General features: G+C 40.7%; 1 protein-coding gene across 1 annotated transcript; it reads left to right on the top strand.

The window, feature by feature from the left end:
- Nucleotides 1–27,539, top strand: LOC107396927 (rhombotin-1). Its single transcript, XM_015976773.3, has 5 exons — nt 1–640; nt 995–1,208; nt 16,787–16,912; nt 17,236–17,344; nt 24,815–27,539. Exons 1-4 carry the CDS (start codon nt 619–621, stop codon nt 17,339–17,341), a joined length of 468 nt encoding a protein of 155 aa, XP_015832259.1. The 5' UTR covers nt 1–618; the 3' UTR covers nt 17,342–17,344; nt 24,815–27,539.
- Nucleotides 27,540–27,582: the final 43 nt, after the last annotated feature.

Here is a 27,582-nt window from a genome sequence, read left to right as displayed (position 1 = left end):
GCAGACACGCTTGCGCATGTGCACGCGCGTGCAAAGGGCCGTGCATCTGTCGTGCAGAAAAACGGAGGCTTTGACTACAGGGCGCCCCGGAGATAATTGGTGTCCTTGGAGTTGAATAAGCTCATTCTAAAACACCTCAGGCCCGGGCTGTCCCGGTGTGTGACTGTGTATTGAATAATTGATTCCAAGAGGGAGGGGCGGCTCCTATCAGATCTGAGCATAATGACTTTATATAATTAGCACGCAGTGTTTGAAAAAATAAAAAGCCTGACTGTGGGGGATTTCATTCTTGCAGGGGAGAGAGGGAGGGAGCTGAGAGGCTCGGTTTGTGCAGCAGGGCTCATTTGAGGGGAGCGACTGCAGCTCGAGCAGACACATACTTAGGCTCTGACATCAGTCCAGATAGGAGGACACTCCTCATCTGAAGAGATCTGGATCCATCCATTCGGACTGGGCTGCTTCCTCGGCTTGTTCTCATGGACAACGAGGAGCTGAGGATCTAAAGTTTGAGTGACTCCAGACTGATCCCAGTCATTTACACGCTGCATCAAGGCTGTCTGCGCTCATTACAGCGGTGTTATTCTGCAGGAGGAGAGGGAGTGAGCTTTCTACTGGAGGATGGTGCTGGACAAGGAGGAGAGTGAGTGGAGGAGCATTTCTTCATTTAATCTAAACCTGTGTAACAGTTGGTGTTCATCAGGGCTGCATTTGCTGATCCTGCATCACGGCTTCGTGCTCAACTACATGAATAAGTTTAAATAATATATTCAGATATTCTTTATTGATACCCTGGGGATATAACATCTATTAAAGATGAATAATAACACCTTTGTAAAAGAAAATATCTGTTGGGATAAACTTGTGAAAAATAATCCTGAGAGTGATCTGCAGCTGCCAAAACATCAAAGATCTCCAATCTGACTGGAGGAAAGTTTGATAATGACTTTAAGTCGTGTTTGTCTTGCTCCTGCTTAGTTATTTATTTTCCTGCTAGGTGTGTCCGTCGTGTCCCTCCAGTCCAGAGAGAAGCCCAGAGGCTGTGCTGGCTGTAATGGGAAAATCCGGGACCGCTTCATGCTGCAGGCTCTGGACAGGTTCTGGCATGAGGACTGTTTGAAGTGTGCCTGCTGTGACTGCCGCCTGGGCCGGGTGGGATCCACCCTCTACACCCGGGCCAACCTCATCCTCTGTCGCAGAGATTACCTGAGGTACAACAACCACCAGTCCTGTAGCATCTGTCCAGAACCGGTCCCATTACCCGTCTGATGGGATACACTGGGAACATTTTAAGTCACTTGAATTCGAGCAAATGATAATTTAGTTGTTGTCTTTTGCAGTCAGAAACCAATCATGTTTCCTTCCTCAGCTCAGGAGCAGAAGGGTTGGAGAGTGTGAGAAAAGCTGACAGTTAGCAGTGAACACACACAGTTTGGAGGAATGAAAGCAGTTACAGGACAGACAAGCTACCGACCTTTTCAGATGTTTTTGAAGTATTGTTAAAGAAATGTAAAGTGAAGCGTGAACTGTGCCGGTTTGCAGACAATTCCCAGAGTTCCTCTCACTTTCTAACTCTAGACATAAACTTTCACATCTATCTATCTATCTATCTATCTATCTATCTATCTATCTATCTATCTTTAATAAACCACTCCAGGCTCTTCTGAAGGTTGTTTTCTCTAACAACGTCTGGTTCTGAGCTCCTGGTTTCTGGACCACATTGCTGAACTCATGTGTTAGTCTCATGTCAAATCCAGCTGGACTTTGTTGGAGCTAAGTCGCTCATTAGCTGTGCTGCACTTAAGAGACCAAAACCCCTTTTGACAGTTAAATTGGCTAGATTGCCTCCTGTTTTCCTCATCATTGCGAGGGTGCAGACCAAAAGCCTTTGAAGAGCTGGATTAAAACCATGTGATTTCTTTTAATTGGACCATTAGTGGAGAATTAGCATTGAGCTTCATAGCCTTGTTAAGGAGAAGGAAAAAACCCACCAGGTGCCTATGAACTCATGCTCATTAGATCAGAACATTCTGGTAATTAGGTCTCGCTTTTGTTCCCATGTTAGTCATTCATTTGATGACATTTGTCATTTGTTGGTTGGGGCTGTGGGACGCACGTTCTTATCACTTCTCTTTCTTGCTCCATGAATGCTTTTCCTTTTTTAAAACAGTTTCCTTCCAACACTCTTTTTATTTGGCCTCTAATGGGATATGGAAATCAGCCATGGCCACTTATCTTCATGTGTGTAAGGCTGTGGAGGAGCTGCTTGTTCTTTCTGCTGGAGGTGAAAAAGAGGTGAAACCATCTGCAGCTGGACAGAAAAAACTATTAAAAACCAGGTCAGCGTGGTTTGGAGGTACTTCAGCCGTGCAAACAAACGGACTCTCTTCCATCTTAAATGACATTTAAAGGTTGAACATGGAACAATTAGATAAAAAGCTATATTTAAAAAAAAATACCTGCACGGGGCATGTAGAGGTGTGCAGAATGAACGAACACTATTTCCTTTAAAAACTTTATTTTAATAAAAAATAATCAAATATGTATATTGATGAGCACAACACTGGGTTTTTGTTTACATCTACCCACCAGTAGAGGGCACCATTGCAGGTTGCCAAACAATTCGCGAGGCACAACAAGGCTTGCACTGTGCACTGTAAAAATAAACTGTCAAGTTTACGGTAAAATACCAGCAGCTGTGGTTGCCTGGAATATACCGTGAAAAAATTGTAATCTGTAAAAGAAAATATGGTATACTGGTTTTGAAATCCTAAATTTTACTGTAGACAATGTTTTTTTTTTTACCAAAATAATGGTAGGAAAAAAAACTAATATATTTGTCAATTATACAGTAATTTCATGTAAAAAATGCAACTTTACATAGCCTTTTACGGATTCTTACAGTTAAAAAAAGTTATATTAATATTTACATTGATTTGTTGTTAATTTAACAGTAATAGGATAAACCTTATTATGGCAAATTACTGTAAAAATAAATATATGGTAAACCTTATTAAAACCTTTGACAATAAAAAACACAGTAAAACTGTATAAGAAATTACAGCATTTTATTTTTACTTAATACGTTTTACGGTACATTCCTGGCAACCACAGCTGCCGGTATTTTACCGTACATTTGACAGAACAATGAGAAAATAAAAAATTTTACTTTACATTTAACATTTGCAACCGTTAAATATAGAAAAATATAAAGATGCTCAAATAAGTTAGTGAAAATTACTGATAAACAATGAGAAAAACTGACATAGCATTTGAAAACAAAATAAACATATTTGTTCTATTCCTACCCACAGCATAGATCTTGAGAATGCAACATGTGTTCATATATTATGGCTGGTAATCTGTGGAGGAATAAATACACATGAAACACAAAATTACCTGCTTCTGACCGATCAACATTAATGAGTCACTGGGTCCGGCCTTGGTGAAGGAAAGCACTCAGTGGAGTTTCTAATGGCATGGTGTCGAAAACACAAGCTCTGCAGGAAGACTTCAGTGTCGATCAGGAGTTCACTTTGGTCTAGCAGGATCCCCTCTGCAGGAAAAAATGGGCAACGGTTCAAAAGTTTGATCAGTGCTTGAGCAAAATGCACAGAAATGAACACGCTCTCCAAAACAGATCTAAAGATAAATTATTTCTGAAGTTTTAACAATACAGTTCTTCAGCCTACTTATGGAAAAGTGATACATAGACAACGTAGCCCCAATCGCAATCATAATTTATTGGAAAACACTGTATTCAAGTCTCCTATTGATTTGTCATAGAACTTGAAGTTAATGACTGAATCAGGGTATACGCAGGAATCTTGAAGTTTATCTTAATACCTTTTCAAAACTCAGTTTTTTCTAGCAAATGAAGGGACCATTAGGTATTAGAAAACACTAAGAATGTCTTAAAAGGCAGACATTTTTGCTTTCTAAACTTAACTTTTCCTCATAAATTTAAAAGTATTTGTTCGACATTTTCTGACCTTACCAGGTCAGAAAATCTTAATTTAGGTAGCGAAAATGTCTGCCTTTAATTAGAAAGAAATTCTTAGCTTTTTCTTTCGGAAATTTTTTTCTGGAAAATACATAAAATTGTTCTCGGAATTGAGAGTTTTAGCTTGCAATTTTGTCAAATTCTGCAGGCTCCTGCCGTGTGAAACGGCCTTTATTAGAGGTGCAGTTTCCTCCATTTCCTCTCATCCCCCTCATGGCCGGGCTCCTCCAAAGCCGGGGGCCCACTGCCCCCCCAGCCCCACCTGTAGCTCCACCCCTGGAGTGTTTACCCTTTTCCTTCCGCTGTTAGTCCTTCAGGTAAAGTCATAACCAGATGACAGGAGTTATCAGGTGATCAGCCAGGCTAATGATGAGATGCAGAAAGAAAACAATTCCAGGACAGTGTACAGTAATAATCTGTGTTGTTGCTCTCCTCATGTGCTCTTGTAGAATATTAACGCATGCCTGCCTCATGATATAGTGTCCATATTTTGCTGAGTGTCCTGCAATAATGCAGGTTTTAGTTAATTTACTTTTGATAGCAAAAAAACAAAATATTTAACGTAAAAGTTATTTTTCCAGGTGAATCAGCTCACACGTCACCAAGTGTCACAGGGCCAGAATCAGTAGCCTCCTTCATGATGTCATGATGTAATCTAGCTCCAAGCTTGCAGCAGCAACACACGTGTAACAATAAGCTATGAAACAAAAACATAGATGATGTTAAAACTCAAAGGCTGTAATGAAGATTACATGATGATTAAAAACAACTCACCTTTACTACACCTGCAAGGCTTCATGTTAGTCTGGACAGTTTGTAGCTGCAACCATCAGTCTGACAGCAGATTTCTTGGGTTCATTTAGCCTGAAAAAATAAAATCATATATAACATCAGTGTTGTGGGAGGTAGCTTCCAGAGATGATGAGAAACGTGGAAAGCAGAGCAAGGATGGAGCTACAGGTTTTTCTGTTAGATCAGGAGGCCCTGAGGTAAAACGGGGTGTTAGTGTGAGTCTGGGAAGATACTCCTCTCCAGTGATGACCTGCCAGGCTGAGACGTAAGGAAAAAAACAGAATACAGAGTACAATATTATTATTTAGAAGGTTTTTACCTAGATCAGTTCATAGAGCTTGTCCTGTCATTCAGACGGAAGCTGCTCAGAAGCTTTCCACCACACCTGGGTCTGTTCAGGAGTGTAGAAGCTGCTCTGGGTGGAATTCCCACCATGGTCCCAGTGTCAGGCACACTGCTGCTGGGAGGCTATGTGAAATATATAGAAAGGGCTAATGTATTTATAGTGGTTTTTAAGAGCAGCAACACACGTGTAACAATAAGCTAAAATAATTACATATTAAAACTAGAAGGTAAAGAAAGACAGATGGTTAAAAAAACTCACCTGCAAGGCTCTAGCCTGGACCGGTGAAGGCTGGTGGAGGACTACATCCGTCTGACCGCAATTTATTGGGCAGATTTATGGGCTCGACACACGGGAGGCAACATCGCCTCTCCTCCATTCATTTTTTTTTTTTTTTTTTTATCTTTTATTTCATTCACAATGTATAAAATAAACACAAACAAATACAGGATACATTAACATATTGAAAAAAAAACATTTGAATGAAAAGGAGCAGACAGAAGAAAAAATCTTATGATTTCTGCCCCTTTTTACGAAATAAAATTATCCGCCAAACAAACACAATATAACCTCGGTCACTTTATAATATTTTCACGTCTAATCTTTGACATTATAATTCTTCTTTTCATAATTACTAAATACATTAGATTTTATACATTTTTTAAATATTGCAAGTGTAGTTGATTCTTTAAATTCCTTGTTAATGGCATTCCACAATCTTACACCATTTACAGAAATGTTACATTCCCTCACTTTGGTTCTGAATCTAGGTTTCTCAAAGACATCAGTTCCTTTTAACATGTACCCACTTACTCTCTTATGAAACATTTTCTGAATATTAGTTGGTAGATTACTTGTATTCACTCTGTACATTATTTGCAATATTTTCCACTCTACCAAGTCAGGAAATTTCAGTATTTTGTATCTAATGAATAATTGATTAGTGTGATCTCTATAGTTACTGTTATTAATGATTCTCAATGCTCTTTTTTGCAAAATGATCAATGGTTGTGTAAAAGTTTTGCAAGTGGCTCCCCAAATTTCTAAACAATAAAATAAATATGGTTCAATCAGTGAGTGATACAATGTTAACAACCCCGACAAATTTAGTAGAAACTTGACTCTATATAATACCCCTATGGCTTTGGCAATTTTCCCCTTTATATAACCTACATGTGATTTCCACGTGAGACTCTCATCGAACATGACTCCAAGAAATTTGGTTTCTTTTACCCTTTGAATTTCCATTCCATCTATCATTAAAGATACATCACAGCTTCTTTTGTTATTAAACAGTATATAGTTTGTTTTGTTCAGGTTCAGTGACAGTCTATTTATATCAAACCATTTTTTAACTTTAATCAATTCACTGTTTATCACTTGAGTTACTTCATGTATATTTAATCCTGAATAAAACAATGTAGTATCATCCGCAAATAAAACTGTGCCAAGTAAATTCGACACATTTACCAGGTCATTAATAAACAATATGAACAGTTTAGGTCCGAGGACTGACCCTTGTGGTACACCCTAATAAATATCTTTTAATTCAGATTTAGCATTATTTATTTGAACAAACTGTTTTCTATTGCGTAAATAACTATTAACCCATTGATGCGCCACCCCTCTTATTCCATACCGGTGTAATTTAAGAAGTAACCTTGAATGATCAATGACATCAAATGCCTTTTTTAAGTCAATAAAAACACTAATGAAATGGTTTTTATTGTCAATTGCTGATGAAATTTTATCTACTAAATCCATAACTGCCATTGCTGTTGAATGTTTGGTCCTAAAGCCATACTGTTCATGATTTAAAATTGAATTTTCGTCAATGAATTTGTCCAACCTTAATGCAAACACTTTTTCTAATATTTTGGAAAACTGTGGAAGCAGTGACACTGGCCTGTAATTAGTGAAACTCTGTTTATCACCGCTCTTAAATAATGGAACCACCTTGGCAATTTTCATTAAATCAGGGAAGACTCCTGTAGATAGTGACAGATTACAGATGTAAGTGAATGGTTCAATAACAGATTCAATTATAGCTTTTACAGTCACCATGTCCAGATCATCACAATCAGTTGATCTTTTGCTTCCCCAGTTTTTTACAATGTTTCTTATTTCTTGTTGATCTACTTTGTCAAGGAGAATACTATTGACATTTCTAGGTATTGTATTCATTGTATCGTGAATTATTGGTTTGCTTTCCACCAGACTCCTTCCTACATTTATAAAAAAATCATTGAATTCATTAGAAATTTCTTTAACTTCATAAATGTCTTTATTGTCCTTTACAAAGTAGTTTGGGAGTCTCGCATTTGTATTATCTCTGTTAATCACATTATTTATTATTCCCCATGTAGTCTTGATGTTTTCTTTGTTCTTATTCAATAGCTCACCATAGTATTCTTTCTTCTGTTTTCTAATTATTGTTACTAATTTATTTTTATATTTTTTATATCTGTCTTCGGCTTCCTTTGTTTGTAACTTTAAGAATCTCATATACAGACTATTTTTTTTGGCACATGCATTTTTAATTCCATTAGTCATCCATGGTTGGTTGTCCCTTTTACCTGTTATTTTAATTAATTTACAACTACTATTAAACGATTTCAGCAGTATTTTCATGAAGGATGTATATGCATTGTTCACATCACTGACATAGACTTCCGTCCAGTTCTGCATTTTAAGATCTTTATTTAGGTCCTCCAGGGCTTTAACTGATTTATTTCTTTTATAATTAATACAATTATGTTTTATGATATTTTTATTGTTATTGTGATATTTAGACACTACGAAAATAGGTAAATGATCACTAATATCTGTCATCAATATCCCAGTTTTAACAACGTCCTCCTTTCTATTAGTGAATATATTATCAATTATTGTTGCACTTTCGGTTGTGATCCTGGTAGGTTTGTTTATCAAAGGAACCAAACCTAAACTATATATCATATCAAAAAAATCACTTGATGTTCTAAGAGCCACAGGATGTTCTAAGTTAATGTTAAAGTCCCCACACATAAACAATGTTTTGTTTTTAATATGATCCACAAACTCATTTATTTTATCTGTAAATGACCTGATGCAAGAACCGGGTGCTCTATATACACAACTGATTATTATATTTTTTGATGTGTCATTGATAATTTCCACTGTTACCATTTCCATAACATTATCTTCCATCATAGTCATTTTCTTATCTAATTTACATTTTAAATCATTGTTAATGTACAGGGCAACACCACCACCCCTTTTATTTATTCTATTTACAAAATGAAGTTCATACCCTTCTATTTGTACTTCAGTCATCCTTTCATCATAAAGCCAAGTCTCAGTAATGGCAATGACTTTGAATTTACTTTTAAATTTACCTAAATAGTCCTTTATTGTTGACATCTTGGAAACTAAACTTCTACTGTTTATGTGTATGATTGATAATGAATCATTGTTAGTTAACCCACTATTTAGCTGATCTTCTGCATAATAATTACTATTTATATTTAACTCAAATAAACTTTCGTCTATTTTACTGTCAAGTTCATATATTTTCTCATGGGAATCCATTTATTCTTTATGAATTCATTTGTAGTTCCATATCCATTGTTAAACTGTTTCCACTATCCATTATTTAGTCAGTGCTACACAATAAATCATCTTTTACCCTGCAACACTTCCAGATCTTTCAACTCTTTGATCATTTTTGCATTTAGACCTTCTTGCTCTCTAATCCATACAACACCATTTCTTGTCCACGTGGCTGTGATTTTTTTTTGTTTTCTCAGCACCCTTGCTTCTTTGGCTATTGTTTCATTCTTTTTCGTCAGGTGTTCATTTATGTACACATTTGTACCTTTCAGTTTTTTTGCTTGCCTCAACAACTCATTTCTGTACTTCCTACTGGTAAATCGCACTATGATGACTGGTTTTAATTTGTCTGCCTTTCTCGGAAGGGTATGACAGATTGATATTGCATCACTTTGGATATGAATGTTCTTACTGTGCAAGAAGCTCAACACTTGTTGTTCTAGTGACTGGAGTTCTTCCTGTGGAGCATCCTCAGTTGTGTTTCTATCTCCAGTAACTCTGGCATAAGTCCTATGTCTTGTTTCCAAACCAGTTATCACCAAGTCTTCCCTTCTGGTATACTGCTCCAGTTCATCCACCCTCTGTTCCAATACCATGATCTTCTTGTCCTTTTCTGCAAGCTTGAATTTCAGTGTCTTAACCTCATCCATTAATGACAGTAGTTGATCCTGTTGTACTGTTAGCTTAGACAGCTCGGCTGACATAAAATTCAATGATTTTTTAATTTCCTCCATATCTTCCTCGAGTTTCTCTGTTTTTCTAGGAGGGGCCATTGTATTAGGCTTACCTCTCTCTCAGTCCTGGTTGCCGGTGAATCTGGAGCCTGGAGCCCCAGGCTGAGCCTGATTGTTGGATCAGGTGGCTGGTATTGAGGTGATGGTGGAACCTGGCTACTGTGCCTGAAGGCTGCTGGTGGAGCCTGGCTGCTGGTGGAGCCTGGCTGCTGGGCGTGGAGGCTACTGGTGAGCCTGGCTGCTGGGCCTGGAGGCTGTTGGTGGAGCCTGGCTGCTGGGCCTGGAGGCTGTTGGTGGAGCCTGGCTGCTGGGCCTGGAGGCTGCTGGAGAGCCTGGCTGCTGGGCGTGGAGGCTACTGGTGGAGCCTGGCTGCTGGGCGTGGAGGCTACTGGTGGAGCCTGGCTGCTGGGCCTTGAGGCTGCTGGTGAGCCTGGCTGCTGGGCGTGGAGGCTGCTGGTGGAGCCTGGTTGATGAGCCTGGAGGCTGATGGTGGAGCCTGCCTGCTGGGCCTGAAGGCTGCTGGTGGAGCCTGGCTGCTGGGCATGGAGGCTACTGGTGAGCCTGGCTGCTGGGCCTGGAGGCTGTTGGTGGAGCCTGGCTGCTGGGCCTGGAGGCTGCTGGAGAGCCTGGCTGCTGGGCGTGGAGGCTACTGGTGGTGCCTGGCTGCTGGGCCTGGAGGCTGTTGGTGGAGCCTGGCTGCTGGGCCTAGAGGCTGCTGGAGAGCCTGGCTGCTCTCTCTCAGTCCTGGTTGCCGGTGAATCTGGAGCCTGGAGCCCCAGGCTGAGCCTGATTGTTGGATCAGGTGGCTGGTATTGAGGTGATGGTGGAACCTGGCTACTGTGCCTGAAGGCTGTTGGTGGAGCCTGGCTGCTGGTGGAGCCTGGCTGCTGGGCGTGGAGGCTACTGGTGAGCCTGGCTGCTGGGCCTGGAGGCAGTTGGTGGAGCCTGGCTGCTGGGCCTGGAGGATGTTGGTGGAGCCTGGCTGCTGGGCCTGGAGGCTGCTGGAGAGCCTGGCTGCTGGGCGTGGAGTATTTCTCCAAACTGCATTTTCAATGAGACATGCGCGACAAAGCGATAATCGAGGGTCTCCCTCCTACTAAGCAAAACGCAAAAAACGTGCGTGTGAAATTTTGCGCTTGTGCACGTGTTGGGCACAGACGACCCAGCGACGCGATCCCAGAAAGTTGAAATATTTTCAACTTTTCATCGCCGTCACTCGGACGAAGACCAATCAACGGAGGTTTCATTCACTGACCAATGAGTGGACAGGATGCTCCGTACACCTCCGAGCAAACATGAAGGAGAAGTTGATTATTATTATGTTTTATATAGTAAAATCAGAAGTAAGATTTCACATAACTCTAGCAGCACCTTGTGAAACATCATATCGACCGCTTTATTAACTCTGAACTACTTAAATAACCTTAATTCCCTCCAACCTGACACAGCAAAACAACGGAAGTTCCGATTTCGCCATGGAACAGAACGCGTAGACGGCTTTGCCGCTGGCAGCTGCTGCGGATTGCCTCCCGTGTGTCGGGTAATAAAAGCGACAGCGACAAATTTCGCTGATCGCGGTCGTTTGTCACCTCCCATGTGTCGAGCCCCTTAGCCTGAAAATAATAATAACATCACATTGCTGTGGGAGTTTAGTCACTTAGATCGTGTACAAAACAAACTAATATATGTGCTTTATAACACGGCTGGTGAGTGATCTGACTGCTCTCAGAGCAACTCCAGGTCCAGAATCAGACATGTTCTAATGAGAACCGGACTCAGCACCAGTTCAGAACCGGGTCAGCTTTTTAGCAGATGGAGGAGCTGCTCGTCAGTGTCCCTCCTGCTCTGCATCAGCGCTGATATTACTAACTGGCACAAAATCTCAACCTGAACCAGTCTGTGACATTATAACACACACACAACACTCGCTTGGAACCTGCGGCAGTGTGGACTGATTGTCTAAATTACGTGAACCACATCCACGTCTCTCTTACTTTGCATTTATAAAAATAGCAAATATAGCTGCAAAATTACAGGTAGGGAACGATCTTTAGAAGCTGTTAAATGTAATTATTTAGCTTACTCACCTCAAACTGGGCCCAAAAATCTCCATTTTGAGGAAGCAGCAGTTGGCGGGATCCGCCTAATTACTGGAACGGCTTGGACTAATTTGTGAAACGCTCTTCAAACCAGCATAACCCGGTTCAAACTCCATCAAGATGGTGAAAGAGTAACATGTGAAAAAACACTTAACTACAATATTAACAGCCAAGCTACTAGAACTAAAAAGCTATAATACTAGAAGTTTTGCTGGGTTCTGACTCAATGCTATTGCTAACTACAGAACAACTCACTTGCGGCTAATCCGAGCGCCGTCTGCTACAAGGCTGGTTGAGACCGCTGTGCTTTTATAACCTACAGCCACAGAGCTGCTACGTAGTACTTTTCTTAGCTACGTAGCATTGCTCTCATTAGCCACTGGCTAAAAACGACTCAAAATAAACGTGTTCTATACTTTTGAGCTGAAGATGGTGCTAGACTGACGTTTTTAGACAGAATTTAGAGTTTTCAAAGAAAATGCATCAAAATGCAAAAATAATAACTACACGTCTACAACACTATTAGATGCTCATTTATACTAGTTATCAGCTAAAAAAAATTGATTTTGATGTGACTTGCTCTTTTAGGCGGACCCAGGTGGTCTGATAATATGGCATGAAACATAACATAAAGTTGATTTAAAATAATAATTGAAAAAGATGATTGAAGTCAAATTTATTCACAACCATGAAGTTTATTTTAAACAAATTTTGCTGTTGATTTTTTTAAATCAGAAGGTTGACAATGATATACTGCAGGCCTATCTTTTTAGGCCTATAGGCCAGCCTACTATCAATTGTATTGTCTTTTACTCATGATAATTGCTTTTATGGTATTTACTGGTTGTATTATTACGTTGGACCCTATTTTTAACATCTTGCTTCTGTAAAAATTAATGTTTTTGTTTGCTTAAAAATCTAAAGATTTATACTGTGAATTCCAATGTGCACAACCCCAAAAGGTGTAGTTGTACTTGAATGATACCGTAAAATTTAAGGTTTTCAGACATTTTAAACGTTACAAAATTTTATTGTAAAATGTATGTATATTTATTTATTTTCACAGAAAATAATTATAATTTCAACATTTTATTACAGTAAAAAACACAGTTTTATCCCGTCTCACAATTAACGGTTATTGAACCTATGTAATATGGTAAAATGAAGTTTTTGGTTGTACGCTCCATTACCGTTGGAATTTGACAGTGAGGAACAGTTTCCTCGCTGGACTCGCAAGATCCCTCGAGTTTCTGCCATCTGCAATTAAGCTAAAAAGAAGGAAATCATTGTTTGATCTCATATATGTTGTTGTTCCTCTCTGCCGTGATTAAAGCCATGAAAAACACACTGCAGCCCTGCTGGAACAATGCTGGGAGTAAATAATATGAAATGCTTTGCTGAAATAGTCTTTTATTTTGAAAATTACCAGGGAGTTTACACTGAAACCGTATGTGGTTTTCTGTCTAGCCCTGTGTCAACTGTGGAAATTGACGCGTCCCAGAAGCAGCTTGGAGCAAAAATAGAGCCCGACCCTACCCTTAGCGGTGTGTTGCAGCGTGCTGCCTCTGGGTCACGCCTGACAATGTCCATGATGAATCACCCCCATAGAATATAATGGATTCTAATTTGAAGCAGTGCCATTCTGCGCTGCTGATGCTTCCCGTGTGAAGTAGGGGTAACTCATTAATGTTTCTGATCAGGCGTCTCGCCTCTGATTTGCTAACAGCAATCTGCCACCATTCACTTTGCAACTTTGATGTTTTATCTCCACAAATAACACAAGCCTGAAAGGGTTCTGCCATGTTGTGGAGTTGCCAATGCTAACAGTTAGCTTCTACTAGCTGAGACACACTGTGCTCCCTCCTGGATGCTAACCCAACAGCCTCCCTCAGGTGTGAGCCAAGATGTGTGAGTCAATGAATGCTAATTTGCAGTGTGACGCAGATCTGACAGGCTTTTTCTGACCTGAGCATTTCTCTGTTATTCTATTAATGCAGGAGATAGGTGTGGAAGACTATTTTCATGTTCAGCCTGTATGTGAAACTCATACTTACCGATCTTATTTCAAAACTAACAAGTAAAATGTGGTTTCCCTGTGAAGCTGCTCTTCAAAGAATTATAAACTCAAACTCAAACTTTATTTGTATAGCACTTGTCATATACAAAAAATACAGCGCAAAGTGCTTTACAGGTTAAAATCACCCCATATAACTCATAATCCCATCACTTTCCCAGAAATATAAAAATAGCTATGACAGTTGCATTCCCCCAAAATCCCACAACCCATTTCCTAAGGAACACACACACACACACACACACACACACACACACACACACACACACACACAAAACTTTAAAAAAATTAAAAATAAATAACATATCATAAGTGAACACTAGGCCAAGTTCAGATGGGTTCGATAACGAACGACATGCCATCAGGTGAGTCATCTGCCTCGGTAATAGTCGATCGACGGCAGCAGCAAAGGCACCAGCCCAGGGCTCCTATCGAGGTAGGGCGGGCAAAAAAACCCCACCGCCTAAGCACTCCCCAAGGTGCGCCCGGACTGCCACAGTCGACCACCACTCCCGAGGCAGAGGGCCCCACAGAGGAAATCACTGGCACTAACAAAAACGTAACGTAAAAAAAGAGCTATTATGGATAGTAAAATAACTAAAAAGTGATTAAAATATAGTAAAACACTAAGACATAAATGTCTAATAAAACTAAAATATAAATAATAAAATTAAAATAAAACAAGCAATGCAGCTAAAAACAGATATCAGTTAAAATCTATGGTAAAAAGGTGAGTCTTAAGCCTGTTCTTAAAAACATGAACATTCTCTACGACCCTGAGGTCCTCTGGCAGCCTGTTCCAGAGACGAGGGCCATAAAATTGGAAGAACGCCTTACCGTGGGTATGTGTCCTGACTTTTGGAATCAGAAGGGGACAGCTGCCAGAGGAGCACAGAGGTCGCAAGGGTTCATCAAGTAAAAGAAGTTCCAAAAGATAAGAAGGCCTAAGACCATTGAGACACTTAAAAACCATTAAGAGAACTTTAAAATTGATCCTGAAACATACGGGGAGCCAATGCAGCAATTCTAAAACTGGTGTAATGTGCTCCCACCTCCTGGTCTTCATCAGGACACGTGCTGCACAGTTTTGTAAAAGTTGTAAGCTGGGAAGACCAGAAAGCAGGGCATTACAGTAGTCTATTCTACTGGTGATAAAAGCATGCATCAGCATCTCAGTATCGGCCCTAGTGAGAGTAGGGCGGACTCTGGCAATGTTCTTTAGATGATAAAAACCTGTTTTAGTAATGCTTTTTATGTGTGGGATAAAAGTCAGCTCAGAGTCGAAAGTCACACTCAGGTTCTTCACTTGTGAAGATGGATTAAAAGACAAAGATTGTAATTTCAGTAAAAGTTTCTCTCTCTGGGCCTCAGGACCAATAACAAAAACTTCAGTTTTGTCCTGGTTGAGCTAGAGAAAGATCTGTGCCATCCAGGATTTGATGTCTAAAATGCAGTTAAAAGTGCATCCATTGGCTGTGTGTCATCAGGAGACACAGAGATGTACAACTGTGTGTCATCAGCGTAGCTGTGGAAGTTCACCCCATGTCTCCTGATGACCCCGCCAAGAGGGAGCATATAAAGGTTAAAAAGCACTGGGCCTAAAATTGAACCCTGGGGCACACCACATGTAATCCCATGGACCCTCGAGGAACAGGTATCTAAACTCACCATAAAAGTCCTGTCTGTGAGGTAGGATGTGAACCATCTGTGTACAGCACCAGAGAGGCCGATCTGTTTTAAACGAGTTAAAAGAATTGTGTGGTCTAGTGTGTCAAAGGCAGCACTAAGATCCAATAGTACCAACACCATTATCCTTTGGGCATCTTAACTTACTCTAAAATCATTTAAAATCTTCAGAAGGGCCGTGTCTGTGCTGTGGTTCAACCTACAACCAGACTGAAATTTCTCTTGGACATTATGAGTATTGACAAAATCACTAAGTTGAATTAAAACAAGATTTTCTAAAATTTTGCTTAAAAATGGAAAGTTGGATACTGGTCTGAAGTTGTTTAAATCATTAAAATCCAAATTGCTCTTCTTCAACATATAATTAATAGAATATAATTGTCTTGACTAATTCTGATTAACTTGAAAACCATGTGTCTGGATATGTACTAACCACGACTAATGTGCTCACAGGAATTCACCCGTCAGAAAAACAAAAATCTGAAATTGGAGTTTGAGATTGGCTGATTCTTATCACAGCAAATTATCTGAATATCTGCAGAAGTGCTTGAAGTTTTTAAGAGGAGAAAGCTGGACCGTGTCTTCACACGTTGCTTGGCTGGACAGTAAAAACGTTGAAAGCTAGCAGATAGAACCACATCAAATGTAGCATTTTAAACAGAGCCACCACCATATATTTGTGGCCAACTATTATTGAGTAAATTCCAACACAAATCAGTCTTTACCACTATGATACAGCTAGCAATATTTTAGTGGTTACCAGGAACCATGGACGTAATTTTGGGGGGGAGACAGGGGGGACATGCCCCCCCCCCCCCCACTTTTTCCAAAGTCAAGTTTTGACCCCTGCACTTTTTACCATCCAAAAGCAATATTACGCTATATTAAATTGACCAAGCAGAAAACAACCGTTTGTGTTGAAGCCGGTTTTCCATTAGAGCATACCGTAAAGACCCCCCCCCCCCCCCCCCCGAGTCCCCCCCACTTCTAAAGTGAAAATTGCGTCCATGCCAGGAACGAATCAGAGTGGCCAGCGTGACTCACTAATTACTGGATCTGGACAGTGAACAATGAGTATTTAAAACCACTTTGCTATCAACAGCTGGGCTTAACTTGGCAGCGCCATATTGTGGTCTTGAATCATGTGAAAACTCACCATTGTCTCCTTCCAACTTTGCATTTTGACCATTTCCAGTTTTCTTTATTCTAATCAGCGGTGATAAAACTTAAAACTTTGCAGCCATTCTGTAATGACATGGCTGCAGTTCTGATTTTGAGAAGCTCATCCTATCGTGTTACCATAATTACAATCAGGATGTGTGTGCCTTTTCACACTTGGCTGCAAGTAGAAATAATACGATGGGAGCCTTGCTTGGCAAAAACACCCCCTACTTGTTATATGAGCTATTTGTTTTCCTTTCTGCATTGAGATTACAGGCCTGCTTGTCCCCCTCTCTCACTGGACAGGCTCTTTGGGGTGACGGGGAACTGTGCAGCCTGCAGTAAGCTGATCCCTGCCTTTGAGATGGTGATGAGAGCCAGAGACAACGTCTACCATTTAGACTGCTTTGCCTGTCAGCTCTGCCGTCAGAGGTAAGATTAGGGGAGCAATTAGCCAGGGAGATCAAATTCAGTTGACGTATCTGGGAGCTGTAGCTCCTAGGTCATTATCAGTATATTACTTGTGCACCATAATCAGAACGTGGTTAATCCGTATCAAAGAAATACTTGAAGGGTTAAAGGCTTGAAGAGTTTATCAAGGCACAGTTATGCCAGAATAATTTTCTAATTATCATAGCTGTAGATGTAAGCTGTGTGAAAATACGCCTGCTTTAGTCCCGCGGGACTTCGTGATTCACTTCAGGTCCAGCAAAAACTGAGACTCGGTTTCATATTGTTTTTATTTCTCTCTGCAGATTTTGCGTGGGAGACAAGTTTTTCCTCAAGAATAATATGATCCTGTGCCAGCTGGACTATGAAGGAGGCCATTTTAATGGAAGCACTGAGAGGCAGCCACAATAAGAGGTAATGATCTAATGACAGTAAAATTCAATTCTAGACAGCTGCACTGACAGTTTAAACTAATCCATGCATGAGATTTCCTGACAAGCATATCCCAAGTATGGGATTTGATACCAGAACCTCCTGAAACTTTACTTTGTGTCTGAAAGCGTAGAAACTCGGCCTTATCTGTAGATAAAAGCAGCCGAAACCACCCAAAATTACAATCACATTAAAAACTTTGGCATTTTGTTTCATTTTGGAAACCAGCTCAGTTTTTAGAAAATTTTAACATAAACGTGTTTCCTGTTAGAGCCATCGACATGGTCTACACCACCATATAAAAACAAACCAGAAATATTCAGTTTGCGTGTTCTGGCGTGTTGTGTTTTTGGAACCAGGGTCTCCACACCTGGGATGTGGGGACTCACCTGCACTTCTTCATGGTGTTTTTTAAACATCAAAAAACTAATTACAGCTAATGCCATAGAAAATTAAAACTTGACTCAGCCAGCTGCAAGTTCATCAGCTTAGATGTTATTTTTCCAGTAAGGACAAGCATTTATTTATTTAGTCGGAGGGGCGGGGCAATGATCAGATCAAGGTGGATGCATTTTCAAGTCCAAACACGAGTGGTGCTAATCAGACAAATAGGATGTTTCAGTGGGAATTTTTGTGTATGGATGTTGGACTATTACTTGGCCCCTCTAGGATTATTGTGGCCCCTTGATGGCCCCATATCAGAAAAATTCTAGATCCACCTCTGGGAAACACAGCATATGTTTGGTGATGATGATGGGTGGAACAGGGACATGTTAATGGAATAAAGGCTTGTTTACTAGAGGAATAAAGACTTGTTTTTGTTTTCCCTTCACCACTTTTTTATCAGCACTGTAATATTTTCTAAGTGCTAAAACCTGTACTCAGGATTTATGATGTCAGCACCAGAGCACTAAGTTAAATAGACTTCACTTTGTTTAATTTCTAACCTAAAACATTATTTTTTACACTTTGTCTGTGAAAGTGTTCACATAAAGTAGTGAATGCACCAGAAAGAAGGGAGAAGCTCTGATTTACGCTCTGAATTCCAGCTATTAAGAGTTGAACTACCTCAGGAAACATGACACCACATGCCCTGTCATTAAACTGGCTTTAGGATATTCTTTAAATAACTGATGAATCATCCCATGAGTTTATGCCTGGGACCTGGCATAAACTTGACTGGTTGTGATGGAGGCGGTCAGTTGGGAGGGTGTGTGGTTGGAAGAGAGATGAAAATAAATGCAGCAAATGCCAAAGAATCCATAGTTATGAAGGCTTTGGAGCACGTTGAGGTTCACTCATGCACTACAGGCACCAGCAGGGCAACACATAGTTTCAATGCTAACTAACTACAACAGCTGCAACCCATAAAATCTGTCAGACTTGTTGGAGATTTTTTATTTCTGATAAACTGAGGTCTACTAGAGTTCATTCTAGAAAGACACCAGATTCTTGAGACTTATAAAAAAAAACAGTAACATGCTAAAGGACTTCAGGGGAATCAGAGTAAAAACTCAGGTGTGTTGGACACAGGTGTTTCAAGCCTGCTTTTGGGGGTGCTGAAGCACTCCTAAATAGAATCTCAGCACCCCTAAAGTTTGAGATTTATTTATTTATTTGTTTGTTTTTCTGTTTGTGGTACCAGTAACCCAATAGAATTGCATTTTGTACTGCTTAGTTGCCCTCTGCTGGCAAAAAATAGAACGACACTGGTTTCCAACAACATTTCGAAAAGCAGGGAATACGGGGAGTTGAAAGCTGTTACTGCACTTGTGTTCTTTTTAGCCTTTTAGACGAGAAAACGTTGGTAAGGAGGAATTACATTTATAAAGTTAAAAGAGTTCCTTAGGACAAACACATCCTCTAAACTCTTCCGAACAATGTGTGTCTACGCTTTGAAAGAACGGTGAATTTACACCCTCTACAGGCCAAAAATTGAACAACACTAATTTTAACAGCAGTTGGAAAAGAGGGGAAGATTGGGATTTGCTTCCCTCTAGTGGCTGAAAGCTGTTGATGCGCTTGTGTTCTAACCTTTTAAAAGAGAATATTTTAGCCTCCTTATCTTAATGGATATTTTAAAAAATCTTAATATTTCTTTTTGTGGTTTGGGGAATATTAATATTAAGGAAGAGATGAAGTAGAAGTAGAAGAAGGAACTGGATGCTGGAGTTCCACAGTCGACACAAAAGCACCACCCATACTAGGCATGAGAGCCAGCCTAGACCTGAACCTGATCAAATTAATATTCGCAGTTACAAAAGAAGACAACGCACAGGCACTTTTAAAGGAATATGCAGACATTTTCAAAGGCATCGGCAAATTCCCAGGTGAATGCCACCTTCATCAATCTGGATGTTACATCAGTAGCATACCCATCACGCCAGGTCCCCTTTGCACTGCATGACAGGCTCAAACAAGAGCTCGACAATATGGAAAAATCCAACATCATTCGTAAAGTGACAGAGCTCGCCGATTGGGTGAATGCATTGGTGGTAGTGGAAAAACTACACAGCAACAAGTTAAGGATATGCCTTGATCCGAGGGACCTTAACAAAGCCATACAAAGACCCTACTACCCACTGCCCGCACAAGAAAATGTCACAACAAAACTAGCAGGAGCAAAGTTTTTCTGTGTCCTAGATGCCAGATCCGGATACTGGGCTATTAAACTGAGCCCAGAGTCATCTATGCTGACAACCTTCAACACGCCCTTCGGCAGATACATATTCCTACGTCTGCCCTTTGGAATGAACTCTGCTCAAGATGAATTTCAAAGGCAAGTGGATGAGACGTACGAAGGCTTACGGGGAATAACAGCCATAGTCAACGACATCTTAGTCTTAGGAAGGACAAGAGAGGAGCACAACAAAAACCTCAGAGCCATGCTGCAGCGCACCAGAGAAAGGGAGTACAGCTGAATCCTGAAAAATGCCAGATCTGTGTACCGGAAGTCAGTTACTTTGGCCACACAATATCACATGAGGGTATCAAACCAGACCCTGCAAAAGTAAAAACCATCCAGGAGATGCTGCCACGCAGGAACAAAGCAGAGCTGGAGACCATACTGGGCATGGTCAGTTACTTGGCAAGATTTGCACCTCACCTGTCTCAGATAAATGCGTCTCTGCGACAGCTTCTAAAACGAGAAAATGAGTTCACATGGGATCGGCAGCATGAGGACGCATTCACACAGATGAAACATCTAATAACGCATCACCCTATGCTTGCATTCTTTGACCCCCAGAAAGAGCTAAGACTCCAGGTCAATGCTTCAAAATCCGGCCTGGGAGCTGTCATGCTCCAAGACGAGAAACCGGTGGCATACGCATCCAAATCACTTAACAACACAGAGGAGAACTATGCACAAATAGAAAAAGAACTATATGCAGTGCTATTTGGATGCAAACGATTTCATGAATACATGTATGGCCGCAGAGTGATTGTCGAGTTCGACCACAAGCCGTTGGAAGCTATACTGCGCAAACCTTTGGCTGCAGCGCCCCCACGACTCCAGAGGATGATACTGCAACTACAGAGATATGACATACATATCCTCCACCGCCCTGGGAGGGGCATACCAGACGCAGACACCCTGTCACGTAAGTCGATACAACACCACGATAACATAACAGAAGGTTTGGAAGCACAGGTACACACAGTCACTAGGAATCTCCCAATGAGTTCAGCCAAATTGCAGGAGATCAGAGAAGCAACAACCCAAGACACACAGCTAACCACACTCAGAAACACCACTAAATCAGGTTGGTCACACGAGAGGAGACAGTGCCCACTCAGCATTCAAGAACACTGGAACAGACACAAAATTGCTGAAGCAGGTGGCATAATGCTCAAAGGTGAGAAAATAATCATTCCCCACATCCTCAGAGCTGAGATGATTGACTACATTCACACCGGGCACATGGGCATAGAGAAGAGCAAGAACCGTGCCCGTGACATCCTTTTCTGGCCTGGCATGGGAAAGCAAATAGAAGCGTCTGTGACAAACTGCCAAATATGCCAAGAGCGACGCAACTCCAATGCCAGAGAGCCACTCATCTCACACGCCATCCCTGAGAGACCATGGCAGGTTGTGGGAACAGACCTGTTTACGTGGAACACACATGATTTCATTATCATTGTAGACTAATTTCGAGATGGAAAAATGTGCCAACTGCACATCAGCTACTGTCATCTCAAAATGCAAGGCTTCATTCTCACGCCACGGTATCCCAGACACTGTAATTAGCGACAACGGACCATGCTACAGCTCCATAGAGTTTCGCACCTTCTCAGAGGAATGGGATTTTGAGCATGTCACTTCAAGTCTGCACTATCCCCAGAGTAATGGCCTCGCCGAAAGAACAGTGCAGACAGCTAAACGCATTCTTGACAAGGCCAAAGCTGAAAGAAAAGACCACTATCTGTTCCTGCTGGAACACAGAAACGTCCCAGTGGACAACCTGGGATCCGCTGCGCAACTCTTGATGAGCCGCAGACTGTGCTCAATACTCCCCACAACCATGAAGCAGCTGAAACCATGTATAATACGCCAAGAGGTTGTATACGGCAGGAAAAAGGCATGCCAACGCCGCCACCAGATATAATATACATATATATATAGTGCACTATACTATAACCGATCTGCAAGGCCACTTACACACCTACCTGTTGGCGCACCTGTCCGTTTCCAAAAAGAAGATGGATCCTGGAAGCCGGCAACAGTAACAAAGCTGGCCAACACCCAAAGGAGCTACCACATCCAAACAAGTGAAGGACTCCGGCATAACAGGCGACACTTACATGAGAACAAGGAGGATGCAACCATCACAGGCACACAAAACAAGCACAGGAGCCCAAAAGACACACACACTGCTAACGAGCCACAACATATGCCTGAAAACAACACACAGCAACCTCATTCCGAGCCCATGAACAATGTACCACCAGATGAACAGACTCATGGTTACACAACAAGGTTTGGTCGCACCATCAGACCAAGACAAGTCTTAGACTTGTAATTATTGCAAAGGGTGCAGGTGGATCGCTGCCCTAAAAAAAATATAAACACGCTGGACATTCAATACAGTTTTGCAATGTTTCTGTTGTTGGCGAATATGGCATGATAAGCCCACATACCGATAGGAGTGTTATGACGTTTATTTGTTCACCTGCCAGTGACATGCTAAGTCCATTCAAAGATAAGTTTACTTACAATAAGACAAGTTAAAATGTCTGCTAGTTATTTACACAAGGATCATTCCTAATGTGCAGTCACTGTTATTCAAAAGTAGGGAGATGTAACAGCCTGGCCATTCGGGCCACCGTAGTGTGAGAAGACAAACTCATGCGAGATAGTGTATGCTAAGGGGGAATAAAGATGGCTGAATAAAGAACAGACTAAGACCAAATTCCGTCATGATTAATGATCATTTTTACTCATACATATGAGAAGATATAACAACTATCATCAGTCATGTCAACAGTGGCAAAACTATCTAAACTAAACATGCACATAAAACCAGCAACACACGTCAAAATCATGCAATAAAACAAAACTGTTAAGAAATTCAAACAATTATTAAAAGACTTTAAAGCAACAGAAAACAGACACATTCCACTGTGTGACATAGATCGCCACATTCTAACACGTTTATGTTGAGATTTTCACTCGTAAGCATATTTTATATTTATTTTGAAAAAAAAAAACAAATAAAAAAGTTTCTTATAAAATGTTTGTATTTTTTAAATGAAGAAGTTCACATACTTATGGCCCCCCATTGACTTCAAACATGACTTTTTTTGGCCCTCGTCTTGAAAAGTTTGGACATCCCTGATCAGAGTAATATCATTACAACACCCTGCATGTTCCGGTGGTGGGTGTTGTGTCCATCTGAGTTCCCTCTTGAGATCTGTTTCAGCTCCACCCAGCCGCAAGCTGGAACCATCCACTCACAAAAAAAAACCCTCACCTTACCCTAACCATACTACAAATGTATGTTTTGCTTAATTCTAATGTATGAAATGACTGTCTAGCATGATCTTTATGTTTGTTTAAGGGTTGTGGTTAGGCTAAAGGTTCAGACCGGTTAGTATGTACGTTTTTTGTGAGTGGATGGTTCCAACTCGCTGCTGGGTGGAGCTGAAACAGGTCCTGAGAGGGAGACTCAAATTGATGTAACGGGTCCATCGATACTGTTGGAGATTTATTGGAGTTCCTGATATAGCTCATTTTGATATAGTGATAATGATAAGATGAATAAATAGCTGTGAGTTGGGTTTTAGCTTCCAAAAAGAGAATCCTTCATTCAAATCTTTAGATGTTATATTTCTGTGCACAGCTTAGAAATGTTTGTGTTACAAAATAACTGCCAGACAGCTAATATATCACAGATGGTTACTTTATTTTGATGATCTATTGAGATAACAACAAAACAGTAATAATAATAATAATAATAACCCCTCCATTTTCTGAACCCGCTTTGTCCACGCAGGGTCGGGGGGGGGGGGGGGGGGGGGGGCAATCAACGGGCAATCAGGCGGGGTACACCCTGGACAGAACCAGTCCATTGCAGGTTAACACAGAGACACACAGGACAAACAATCATGCACACACACACTCACCTAGGGACAATTTAGACAGACCAATCAACCTAACAGTCATGTTTTTGGACTGTGGGAGGAAGCCGGAGTACCCGGAGAGAACCCACGCATGCACAGGGAGAACATGCAAACTCCATGCAGAAAGATCCCAGGCCGGGAAGCGAACCCAGGACCTTCTTGCTGCAAGGCAACAGCTCTAACCACTGCACCACTGCACAGCTCACCATAATCATAATAATAATAATAATAATAATAATAATAACAGAGAAGGTGTAATGTAGTAAGTAAACATGCTGTTGAGACTGAATATAATTAAAATGACAACATATGCTACAGAAAAAAAAGAAGCCACCCAACAAAAATATCTACAACTTTTTCCAGTTTCACTATCATTAATTGGTCATCAAAGAATTACCCACAGAATGATATTATGTATATTATTAGTCATTTCCTGCTAGTCAGGTTTGTAATTTTATTTTGAGGTTATTTTCATATTTTAAGCTTGAATAACCAAATCGATCGATCATGAATACTGAATACTGATACGGTGGTCTCTTCAGCACAGTTTAATTTTTCATATGACAGAATTGTTTATGTGATTATGAGACTTTTATTTTGAAGCAGAAGTCTCTGGCTCTCAGAGCTTCAGTCATTAGATCCCTAGTCTTGAAACATCTGTGCAGTTGGATCTAAAGCCTTCCTCAGCTCTCAGCTCCAGCTGGACAGTGATGGTTCTGTAAAACGTTGCTTAGATGAGGTGATAGCTCGTTTCATGGAAGACTGTATTTTATGTGAATTAATCCACATTGGGTGCTCTAATCTTTCCTTTCTTTCTTTTGTTTTTTTTAGAGCCACCTGCACATCCAGAGAAGGATCACGACAGGCTAGCTGGACCATGAAACTCCTAACAGCACGCGCCTCATCCGCTTCTTACTCAGAACTGAACTCTGCTGAGTTAAAGAAAAAAAAAGCAAAACAAAAAGAAAAGATTGGACACATTAGCTTCAGCCCATGTCTGAACTCTCTCTGCTACAGAGTAGCATGGGTTGTTCCCTCCACTGAAACACTGAGCTTGTGATCAACCAGGAAGAGGAACCGAAGGACTGCCTGGTGAAACCATCAGGAGTGTGTGATGTGGAATCTGACCAGAAACAGAGCTAAATAGTTCTGTTGTGAAACATTCTCTGGAGTCTGTTTCAGCTAACATGATACGGTTTGTAGATGATGTGAAGTCAAACGGTGCAAACCCGGAATCAACTGGCTCATCTGCTGCAGTAGCAGCATCCTCCGTCACTGTCAGGTCTTTAAAGGGGCTTCGGAGTAGGCTCCCACCCAGCTGGCCTGACAAAACATTTACAAATGTGGTTTTCCTTTACTAACACACACACACACACACACACGCACGCGCGCGCACACACACACACACGCACACACACACACACAGGAATAAGACCCCACCACGCTCCCAGTGACCTGGATGTGATAAACTTGGACAACCTGCTTTACAGATACTTAATGACCTTTTACAGTGAAATCATGAATTTAATCACCAGTAACATAACATTTAGATTATAACGTGTTTTTTTTTTGTTTTAACATTTTTGCTAGTTAATGATGCTGAAATCACAATTCCCTTCTGTAGAAACATCCAGAAAGTTCAAAAATAACAGAACATGTAGGATGAAACATTTGAATCAGCGTGTGCAACTTTACAGTGGACAGTGTTGAACTAGTAGCATAATAATAATAATAATAATAATAATAATAATCTGAAACCACCGTTCCTCAACTGAAAGTGGTGAAGTTAAAGCTCTGGGTCACAGGAGAGGTCCTTCCCTATAGGGGAGTGAAGGAAGCAGGAGATGGACAGGTGGATCGGGGCAGGGTCTGTGGTCTATGGTGGTTCGGGTGTTTGGTGAGAATGCCTCCTGGATGCCTCTCAGGGGAGGTGTTTCAGACTTGTCCTGCTGGCAGGAGGCCTCCGGGCTACCTCCATCACCCAGACCTGGACAAGCAGGGTTGGCGAGCTACAAGGTGCAATGCAAAAACCATGCAATATTTTAACAGTAAGAAGAAAGGAAAGTATTTGGTAAAAGGCGTGAGGGTCTGGGCTCTCATTTACCTGAAATTAAAATAAATCAATTAGTGAATGACTAAAACTATCAAAATAAAAGCATGATGCAGATATTGTGATGGAGACATGAGGCCAGCTTGATGGTGCGTGGGTCCCATGTCATGGATGTATGGCTCCACCCAACCAGCTGTTACCATGGTAATAAACCACCATCCGCCCACTGACCCTTACCCCATCATATCTCATGGGAGGCCCACAGCATTCTTAGTCTGAGGATCTTTCTAGACTTTGCAAGGCCGTGCACCGTTTAGGCTGGTTTGTCACAGTCTCACAACATCTTCCATCCCTGCTCTGCTGCACACACCTTACTTCTTTACTGTTTGAGTGTTTCTTATTTCTGACCTGAGATGTTCTCAACCATCAATCAGAAGGATCCATGGCCTCCAGGTCTTGAATGACATTATTGTAAAAGATGAAGAATAAAACCTAAAACGGGTTTTTCTCAGTTCTGCGTTGATGTCTCTGGCTTCGTTTTCACTCTAACGGCTTTGATTTGGGTTCTAATTCAGATTAGCATTGAATAAAGTGACTACAGTTCTGAAGATGAAATTCCAGCCTTGCTGTTATGGTTCATTCTCAAAGCATACAGATCTCATCTCATCATTTATTTATTTCCAACATGCCAATAACATCACAATTAACAACAGAATATAAATCAATAATAAACCTCACAAGATAAATGAATAATAAATCAAGTTGACATTGTAGGCATGTTCGAAAGGGAGTGGGCGGAAGCCAAGCGTATTCAAGCCCACCCCTGTTTTTCACTAATAGTTTAACCTTCAATGTGTAGAAAAAACTCTAATTCAACAACCTTATGACCAAGAAAATCATAACAATAATAATAATGGTAGTCTAGACAATTTAACAATTCTTGTCAATATCATTATATATATATTCCCATACACCTTTACTCACATCATCGCCCATTCTCATGTGTGATGTAATTTAACCAAACTGTTCTTCTGTAGCGTGCTTTAAAAATCTGAATAATTTGACATTGTTTGTGATCAGTCTTTAAGTTATTCCATATTTTTATCCCACACACAGACACTCAAAAGCTTTTACGTGTTGTTCACACCAGTGGTAATTTAAATATTTTATCTCTCCTTAGGCTACATGACAGCTCTTTTATTATAAATAGCTTTTGTAAATTATTTGGTAGAAGTTTATTAAATGCTTTGAAAAGAGTTTGAACTGTTTGATATTTAATTAAATCCTGTCATTTTAATAATTTTGATTGTAAAAAAAAGTTGATTTGTGTGTTCTAAGAATCCAACCTTATTTATGATACGGACCGCTCTTTGTTGTAATATATAAAGAGGCTGTAAGGAGCATTGATAATTACTCCCCCATACCTCAGCGCCATAAGTAAAATAAGGAAGAACTAAGGAGCAATACAATACACGAAGTGTGTTGCAATCAATAAATGACTTGGCTTCATTTATTATCGATAGACTTTTTGAGATTTTTTGTTTTATGT

The sequence above is a fragment of the Nothobranchius furzeri genome, chromosome 4 (genome assembly GCF_043380555.1).
Source record: "Nothobranchius furzeri strain GRZ-AD chromosome 4, NfurGRZ-RIMD1, whole genome shotgun sequence".
Classification (NCBI taxonomy): Eukaryota; Metazoa; Chordata; class Actinopteri; order Cyprinodontiformes; family Nothobranchiidae; genus Nothobranchius; species Nothobranchius furzeri.
The sequence above is the reverse complement of the archived record's forward strand: the minus strand, read 5'-3'. Positions and strand labels throughout refer to the sequence as shown.

What these genes read in the sequence shown, in the direction of transcription:
- LOC107396927 (XM_015976773.3), top strand. Translation starts at nt 619, where the DNA reads ATGGTGCTGGACAAGGAGGAGA. An exon ending in GGTGCTGGACAAGGAGGAGA is followed by an intron (nt 641 to 994) that starts GTGAGTGGAGGA and finishes TTTTCCTGCTAG; the next exon opens with GTGTGTCCGTCGTGTCCCTC. An exon ending in TGTCAGCTCTGCCGTCAGAG is followed by an intron (nt 16,913 to 17,235) that starts GTAAGATTAGGG and finishes TTCTCTCTGCAG; the next exon opens with ATTTTGCGTGGGAGACAAGT.